General features: G+C 45.7%; 1 protein-coding gene across 3 annotated transcripts in view; it reads right to left on the bottom strand.

The window, feature by feature from the left end:
• Window positions 1–3,298: 3,298 nt before the first annotated feature.
• LOC118427797 (sterile alpha motif domain-containing protein 11-like) overlaps window positions 3,299–9,290 on the bottom strand; it is a 41,199-nt gene continuing 35,207 nt past the window's right edge. For all 3 annotated transcript variants that reach the window (XM_035837747.1, XM_035837749.1, XM_035837748.1), the window contains exons 4-11: window positions 9,110–9,247; window positions 7,747–7,917; window positions 7,166–7,400; window positions 6,449–6,571; window positions 5,906–6,112; window positions 4,647–5,109; window positions 3,799–3,909; window positions 3,299–3,465 (exon numbers count right to left, since the gene is read on the bottom strand). In XM_035837747.1, the coding sequence (XP_035693640.1) occupies window positions 3,343–3,465; window positions 3,799–3,909; window positions 4,647–5,109; window positions 5,906–6,112; window positions 6,449–6,571; window positions 7,166–7,400; window positions 7,747–7,917; window positions 9,110–9,247 (1,571 nt within the window). In that variant the 3' untranslated portion in view covers window positions 3,299–3,342. The remainder of the gene's footprint in view (window positions 3,466–3,798; window positions 3,910–4,646; window positions 5,110–5,905; window positions 6,113–6,448; window positions 6,572–7,165; window positions 7,401–7,746; window positions 7,918–9,109; window positions 9,248–9,290) is intronic.

Here is a 9,290-nt window from a genome sequence, read left to right as displayed (position 1 = left end):
AGCGGCGTGAGCGGGCATCGATCCGCTGTACGTATGTAAGGCCATGTTGATTTGATTATATGGATGACATCCGCGCGCGCATCAATTTTCGGCCGTTTCCAGAAATAGAAAAAAAAAGGTTTTCAACCATATTTTCGGCCGTTTCCAGAAATAAAAAATAAAAATTTTCAACCGTGCTTTAAATCACTATATGGCCACCTTCGGTCAATATTGACCATGGGAAAATCCTAATTGACATCAGCCCTACAGCGTCGACTGTGGCTAAACAGTCCCACAGTTTCTACCACATAGGGCACATCTGCTGTAAGCTCTTTTCGCAAGATCCGCTTTTCTTCTGCTAAGCGCATCAGTCTGGTTTCTCCTTATTTTAGAAGCCTGGACAGTGTACAAGGAGCAATTAGATGCCGTAGATAAAGAATATATATCGGAAAACATATAATAATAATGTCCACGTCAATGGCAAGGTCAAAAAAAAAAGAATGTGAAACAAAAATGAAGAATCTGTTGTTCGGTGTTTGTTTTTTGTCGAACGTTCCTGACCACTTAGATTTCATAATGAGGCAACTTTTTTCTTTGCCGACCTTTTTATTATTCGCACGCTCGCATCAATTTTGAGATTCCCAGTTGATGTCATCCATAAAATCACATCACCATGGCCTAACTCCTGCCGGCTGCAAGCGGGGCAATCCAGTCATTATCGGCGGCTGTCGGCTCGCAAAACGGCTTCCAATAAAACCGGTTAAATTCTGCTGTTGGCCAAATTATCGTAAAAGAAACAACAATGAGAATTTGCAAATCTCTATCGATTGAAAATAATTTCCTTTCAGTAGCTTTCGGTCGGTACCAATAAAACAATGCCTGTGGCGAAGTTGTAAAATTCAACACTTGGCCTTGAGACAGGCTATAGCTTTGGAAATAATAATCCACTGCAAAAAAATCTTTTAAAACGACGTTATTTTGCATCAATAAAACCATTTATTGTAAAACGTACTCGTAGCCAGAGAGCAAAGAGAACGGCGAGAACTGAAAATTTGAAAGTACGGTAAATTTGAAAAATAAAATCTAATGTTGAGGTAAAAAAATCTCGTAAGCAAATAAAAGTTACGCCGTAGGTAGGTCGATTCTTGAGAAAGACATATTAAAGTCGAAACCGGTAGAATACCGTCGTCTTTGAGCTGTCATTTTCCCAAGCTACGAATGATGCCGTAGGTAGGTCGAGATATCACATGGAGCGGACTGTGATATATAAATTTACTGGAACGTGCATGTTCTGCCACTACCATGGAAACGCAGCAAACAATCACAGATTTGCTTTATCATGGAAACTCATCTGTGTTGGAAGTAATCATAGTACAACGCTAAACTTTCTTCCAACACAAAGCTATACACGGATCAAAATCAACGACCGCTGTCTACAAGTCGCCTTCTTCATGAATTCAGGATCGATACTGATGTCAAATCACTTCAGAACTTGTAAGAGTTACAGACACGAATCACAGACTCGCTTTGTTTGAGATATATCTTTTATTATACACAACTTTTACTTCTACAGGACGTTCGCTTTGTGACCCGAACTATGCACACTTTTATACACTTCTATTTACAATCTTACAAATTCGTAACGTACGGTGAACATAAAACAAACGGTTGCCTTGGTAACTAGTATAACCACGCGTTATCGGATCTGAAGTTTTAAGCATAATTTGACAAAAACAACCTCGTCTGCAGAGTGGGAAGGAAAGCGAATACCTACAACACGAATTAAACATTCGTTCGCACTACGCCGATTTACAGTAATGATAGACGAATTATGTGCTCTGAGAATCATGTATGTCGTCTTCAACATGGTGATTCTGCTAACACTGTCTTCATTGTCATGGCAACGAAGACGCTCCGTGTTAGCTAAGATGCACCGTCGGTAGCCTCCGTAGCGTTTTGGTATATTGCCTTTGGCTTTGCTTAGTTCCTCCTTTACAATTTCTTTCCGATCGTTCCTGTGGTGTGTTGATCGTAATAGTATAAATACGAAGGGGCATTCAATAAGTAATGTCCCTGACCCACTTCCAGTTGTCTGATCTAGATGAAATTTTGCATGTGTAATGAGTCATATCTCTATGGGTTATGTTGCAAAAAACAGCTCTGAACTAATTGTGGTTACTGATTTACTGGTGTTTGAACTGAGTCAGGTGTGAAATGGACCAGGTGTGAAATGGAGCAAGTTGAGTGTCGCGCAGTGATCCGGTTTTTGTATTTGAAAGGACGCACACTAAAGGGGACCTTTGATGAAATGAAAAAAAAAAAACTTATGGTGATGATGCCCCATCATATGACCTTGTAAAACGCTGGCATCCTGAATTCAAACAAGGCCGGAAGTCTGTGGAAACAGCTCCCAGACCTGGTCGTCCTTCTTCTGCCATTGATGAGGCATCTGTCGGAGGACCAACCTGGGATGTCCTACAAGAACGGTGTCCAGAGCTACATCAAATGATGGGAGAAATGCAAAACTCTGGGTGGTTCCTATGAAGAGAAAGACTAATAACTGTGCCAAGTTTCATTAATCTCCTGCTATGGGAAATGGGTCAGGGACATTACTTATTGAATGCCCCTCGTATGAAGTCAGAAATGAGTTTGTGGCAAACAAAACAAAACAAAACAAGAAGTGTTCTTCTAACACCAGCATAGTAAAGTACTTGGCAATTAACGGCAATATCACAAGTCACGACTCTTCCCGAAACTGCAATGGACATCTCGCTCTAGCCTAGTTAGTATGGGATACGCGTCTCTCCGTTCTGTAAATATAGTAGATATTATACAATCTCTGTATATATATATTTATATATAGCTTCAACTATTTTAGCTACTTGTATATATACTCTTTCAAGTGCGTAATTGCAATAAACAAACTTTCACCCTTCGGTGAACGTAGCAGGTGTGCGGTCAAAGGGAACCGTGTCGGACTTTCTAACGTTTCATGTACAAGTTTAGAGTTAACGTACCCTCACTATACAGCATAATAATACAAGTCTGAGTGCTGGTATGGTGTCACTATCAGACTAAGAAGGACCCGCCTTCCTTAACAAGCTTTACCTATCTTTTACTTATGTACAAAGCTGAGAAGAAAAATCGCTCTCTAAAACCGTTAACTGGGCACTACGACAAGTGCGCCACCTTGTGAGATTATACAGAACTGTAGACTCATATCCGCTAGACTGTAATGACGTCACCGAAGCCGTATCTACATGCACACTTTAAAATATACACAATGAATGTTTTCTTTGCACATCAACAAAAAGTGGACTTCAGGTTTGGCTCCATCAGTGGCGACACCTTGCAGTTCAGGTTTCAACTGCAGGACGCTGCGGGTGAGGGGCTCTGTGGGGGGTCCTCTGACGTCACGCTGTTCTGTCCCTTGTGGCAGTGCAGGCAGTGAAAGCAGATAGAACACCGGCCTTGTCGCTTAGCAACCTGCGACAATATCAAAGACAAGATCCTAGTAAACAAAAACTTCAAAAAATGAGAAATTTCTAAGAACACTTTACAATTATGCACAAAATACGTTTCAAGACTTTCCCTTTATTCTGTTAAAAGTGACAAAGATATCAGGACATCATCGTCTTGTAAAACACTTTGGCTTGGTCGCTCGAAGAGTTGAATAAGGTAAAAAAAACAAAAGAGAATGATCGTCTGCATAACCGAAACGGAAATCAACGTGGAACACAGCAGCGTTTACGTTTGAATTGAAAGCGTCACCACAAATGTTGATGAGGACAACCCCAGTATCGATGACGTGGCCCGTACCTGTGCACGAATCTTGAGCGCGGGTCCCAGCTTCATGCCCAGCTGGTTCTGCAGAAGTTCCTCGTGTAGCATCGGCAGCGTCTCCCCGTCTATAGCCTGGTCCTTAAACGCCTGGACGGGTGGGAACAACACGGCACGGTTACACATTTGTCACCGTAAACTTAACGGCCTATGGCGCCTGATTTCAAGCTATAAAATTGGTGCAGTAGAAATTTAACATGTAACATCGGCAGCGTCTCCCCGTCTATAGCCTGGTCCTTGAACGCCTGGAAGGGGGGGAACAACACGGCACGGTTACACATTTGTCACTGTAAACTAACAGCCTATGGCGCCTGATTTCAGGCTAGCAGAAAGAGTACGATAGAAATGGTAACGTTGGAACATCGATGAAGATTAGACATTCAGGTAAAACATTATGTTATTTAAGATATACCAAGCAGCTGGATAAATTTTCTAAAGAGCCAGATGTTTCAGACAGCATCCACTACCTTAAAAACGTCGTTCTCAGACACTGGTGAAAGATTGTGGAAGCTATCTGAAATTAACGTCCAACTCTTTAGAATTTGTCCAGTTGCTTGGTTCATTCATGTTGTACTGGATAACGTTATAGTAGTTTCAGAAAAAAAACAGATATAAAAACGCTAGAAGCAGAACTCCAGTTAGAAGCTCTGAGGATGATGTCTGGCAGGCATCGAAACGTCAGCTAAGGTGAGATTAACTGGTTGTCTAAAAAAATTCCTTTATCCCAGATATTAGTGGTCAAAACCTGTCTTTTGCTCAAGGTCTTTGTGTCAAATCACGAAAGGTTAAACTTGAGCTATTTTCTAAGTCCCAGCCGAGTTGCTCACCTGCGCATACTCCGAACAGCCGCTGAGAGACTTGATAAACTGAAACACGTCATCAACCGTCCAGCTGGCAATGGTCTCCTCAGGTTCCCGGATGTTGTTGTCACGGCAACAGGCCACGCCCCTGCAGGTGCAGTCGTTGTTGTTGGAGCTGGCGTTGCTGTCTCGGCTGCTAGGCCTCTCCGGCTGACTTTCCATTTCACTGTCTTTACTTTCACTTGGCGACTCTGGGCGTCTTGGAACAGCGTCTTGGGGAACGTCTCCGTTGACTGTTGGCCCTTCTTCAGGTGTTTCCGTTTCTCTGTCATCTTTGGTAACATTTTCTCTCTCAGAGCTGTCAGACTCGGTGTGTGATGGTGCGTCGTGCGGTTTGGCGGGAGGGCTCGACCTCTCGCGAGAGTGGGTGGGCGAGAGTTCCTGTGGGAGCGAGACTTCTGGCGCGTGACGTAGAACCAACATGGCGTTCCTGTGGGGCAAAGATCACTAAGGCTAAATTTCAATATTTCCTATGCATATTCTTAACAATGGGAATCATGGGAGAAAGAGGCTGTCAAAAATCACCTACCTGACTTTTAGAACATGAAAAACTCACATTGGCAAGGTTGTCCGACCTCTGAAGAGTAATTTAACGACAAAAAAGGGAAAAAAATTACGGCGGAATTATATTATACGCCATGAAAACATAGGTGGGAGACCTTTTCACCCCCTTTCACTGCATGTAAACAACACCAAAACACCTAACTTCTAAGGCCTACTGCAACCACAAATATCACTAAAAATCTGTTTTTTCAACACAATATAGAAGCTACAACCCTTGCCTATAAGATGCACCCCCAAAATCCAAACATATCCCAAGAAAAACAATTTTACAGCCACTTTTCCCAAGCCTACCTAAGCATTCTGAGGGCACTAAAACTGGGTCATCTGCGCAAGTCCGGAAATACTGACATTTGCCCCTAATTCAGAGTCCTATCCATATATATACATAGAAAACGTGTAAGAAAAAGTTATCTACCGGTACCTGAGATTTAGTCCATGAAAAATTCACATTGGTAGCGTAGTCTGACCTCTTAAGTGTCTACCTAGTGACTTTCAGCCGAAACCTGTCGGCGGAAATACCGCTAACACCAGCTGATCACCTTTGACCTCGATAAAGAAGACCTGATGACCTTGAAGCTGCACCTACTCGACAGTTTAACGGACACGCCAAACATGGCTGAACGCCTATTTTTTTAACAAAATGAACTAGCCAGAACCTTTACCTGCGGGCCTGCTCGCTGGGGTAGAGGAGCGGCGCGTCGGCGGCGTACCCAGGGTGCATCAGGTGCGGGTCAGGGGTCAGCACGCCCGGCACTGCGCTGAGCGGCTCCCCCGCAAGGCGGCGCTGCTGCTCGCGGGACAGGGACGCGTAGCGCCGGAACGCCTCCTGCTGACGTAACAGGATCTCCGTGTTCATCTGGTCAGCGTACCTACGGCAGGAAGGGAGGAAATGAAGGGTTAAATGCTACGAAAAAGGAAGAAAGTTCAAGTAAACACACCATGAAAAATCAACGACTAAAAGTTATCCTGGTTAGTTATCAGTTGAATTGTCACAGTTAGTCTTAAGCCAAAATAAGTAGTTGTCATGGCGATTCTTAAGTTAAAGCTGTCACGGTTGTTCTTAAGTCCACACTCCTAGGTCGGCTGCACTCCTTTGCCAGCTTTCGATACTTTGATATCATATGCTATCGCAGGGTCTGCTTGGAGATTTGTTTCCTAATGAACGTTAACACGAAGATAAACAGAAACAAAACGTCTTGCCGCACCTTTTCCTGAGCAGGTCGTTCTGCCTGGCCAGCAGCTCCTGAGGCGTGGTCTCACCTGGCCGCAGGAAGGTGTAGCCCAGGTGTGCCGGGCTCAGCAGGTGAGGAAACCCCAGGAACGGCGGTCTGTGGGGCAGAGGGGCAGGTTAGTATCAGTCAAGTCAAGAACGTTAGAAAATTTCGCATCTTCACCTCCTTTTGTTAAGTTTCAATTCACATAGACCTGCTCTTTAACAAGATCTGCTCAGTGCCACTGACGAAAGATGGCGGATGCTATCTGCAATGTCTGACCGTTTCCAAAATCATATCCAGTTGCTTGAGTAACTGCTTTTTGGCGTATCTTATTACCTAGAAAAGGCTAGAAGTCTAACCTTTATCGACGTATATATACTTTCCTTTACTCCAACAGAATAAAGCAAATGTAGCTTCTGTGAGCACGCGTGTGTGTGCTTGTTAAAGTTGTACCGAAGAATATAGTAGTATCTGCGCTTCAGGACACTTTCAATGGATCTTGTATTGTACGTACGGACCCAAAAAAGAATAGTGGCTCGATAAAGGACGTAACTTATGGAGATCCCATTAAAAGAAACAACAAAGATAGAACACGACGGACTGACCTGAGGTGCGCCCCCAGAGCGATTTGCGGCGTGTGCGGGATGAAGAAGTATGTGTGTGTGTGTGTGTGTATGTGTGTGTGTGTGCGTAGGGTACATAACTGACCTGAGGTGCGCTCCCAGAGCGATGTGCGGCGTGTGCGGGCTGAAGAAGTGCCCGCCGTTCTCCAGGTATTCCCGCGGGATCGCCCCGGGGTCCATGTGCGGCGGCAGCGGCGGCTTGTGCGGGCTGTGCCGGGCGGGGTTCGGGCTGTGCCCCCGGTCAGGCCCGTCTCCTGCCGCCGGGGACCCGGGGCTGGACCGCCGGCTGCACACACCGTTCTCCTTCGGGCCAGAGTTTTCTGTGGCGGGAAAAAGGGAAGTGAATACATGTATAACGCATGCTACATATATAACAGCTATAGAAGCACCTTAGATGGCACCCATACATGACCTCAAAGTCTCATCACGTGACCACACCGCCATCTTGGTGGGGTGCATAGATCCAAGATGGCGACCAGTTGAGTCATTGCGAAAGCAACATGGTTCTAAAAACGGGATACTTCTAACCTAGTATAATCTAGGTGTGGTAGATGGAAATATGATGTTGAGTATATTTTTCATATGATGACCGCAATTCACGTCCGTAAACAACCAACATGGCGGACGCTTGACTACGTCAGGATCACGTGATAGCTCCCAGCTCACCCTGCGCGCCCCTGTCCGGCTCCACGGAGTTGGCGAGCTGGTAGATGCGCTGCTGCTGCTCCTCGTACGTTCCCTGCTCGTTGTTGAGCGCCGACAGGAGGCGCTGCCGGTAGTCCGAGCTCAGGTAGGCCGCGGCGGAGGTGTCCTCTCCGTGGGTGGGAGGGGAGTCGTCTGGGGGAGGGTCAGGGAAAAGGGCGGCATGGTTAATATATATATATCGCATAAAACAATCACTGTAATGTGTAAATACTTTGCGATTGTGACCACATCTGTAAGTGCGATTCCAGCGACACGTATAGCTGAGCCAGTCAGGATTGCTTTGAGGAAGGTGAAAGGCGGTCACCGAAACGATGTGATGAATCTGTTCACGGAAGGTTTATGTTTGAATTTATGCTTTTAGTGTCAATTCCCATAAACAATACCTGGTCCGTTTTTCGGTCCTATGTTCGAAAAGTTTTGTTGGTTGCTGATATTTTAAAAAAGCAAGGAGCAAAATGTTTCCGTTGAAGCTTATCGTTCTTTGGCACTATATGAAGTTCCCTTGATTGCTTAAATGTCGTTACCCATCAAGGGCCCTCCCAAAACTTCAGACCTAGCTCGTGTGTGTTCCCGAGATCTTGTGTGCGGAATTGTAACATAATTCACCAAGGAACACCACAAAGGCAACATCTAAGCCTATGAAAAGAAATAAGTTCTGTATTGTTGGAAGATATTTATCTGACGTTAACATGAAGTGATATTTGTCGTCTCAGGACATGGCGACCTTCGCCCCCAATTCCTTGTTATGAATCAAAATGTCATTCAACCCAAGTTCAACCCCTCCTGACGCCGGCCTGCGCGCCTTGGCGGCTTTGAACTTGGACTAGACCTGCGGGCGGGCGCCTAGCTTATCGTGACGGGCAACAGTTGGTGTCCTGAGAGGATAGACTAGCAATCAGGCTGCTCGGCGGGCATATCGTGACGGGCAACAGTTGGTGTCCTCGGAGGGAGGCCCGGATAGCCTAGCTTACAGGCTGTTCGGTGGGCGTTTATATTACAGTTTCTTTGACGGGTTTGTTCAATGCAAGGCCATTTGACAACCCTAGGCAATGAACTAAATTGATGAATAATTCTAAACTATATTTTGAAGGCTTGAAGATTTTATACAACAGGAAAACCGAGTTCAACGAGAGATTTGGCAGTCTAGGAAAGATGTTGCTGTCGAAGGACTTTAAGATTGCTTATTAAACAGTATAACGATGTGAGGAAAACCTACAAACATCAACAGGCTCTTCGCTAATTACAATCACGTACCCGAGCGCCCGGTGCCGAGGCTGAGCCCGTGGCGGCAGGCAGCTGTTCCGTGCGGACGGAGAGTACTCACCCCTCGGCGGCGACGCGCTCCGCCTCCGCTTGGTGTGCCCGGCGGCCTCGCGTCTCTCTGCGCTGCCGGCCCGCCCTCGCCCCCGCTTCCTCCCCTGCACGCCGCGCAGACCCAGCCCCTCCAGCCCGTTCGTCTCGCCTGGAGAGCAAAAACAAAAACGGCGGCGTTAGGTTTAATCTCA

This window comes from Branchiostoma floridae, chromosome 12 (genome assembly GCF_000003815.2).
Source record: "Branchiostoma floridae strain S238N-H82 chromosome 12, Bfl_VNyyK, whole genome shotgun sequence".
NCBI classification, from domain to species: Eukaryota; Metazoa; Chordata; class Leptocardii; order Amphioxiformes; family Branchiostomatidae; genus Branchiostoma; species Branchiostoma floridae.
This window is presented reverse-complemented; position numbering and strand designations above follow the sequence as displayed.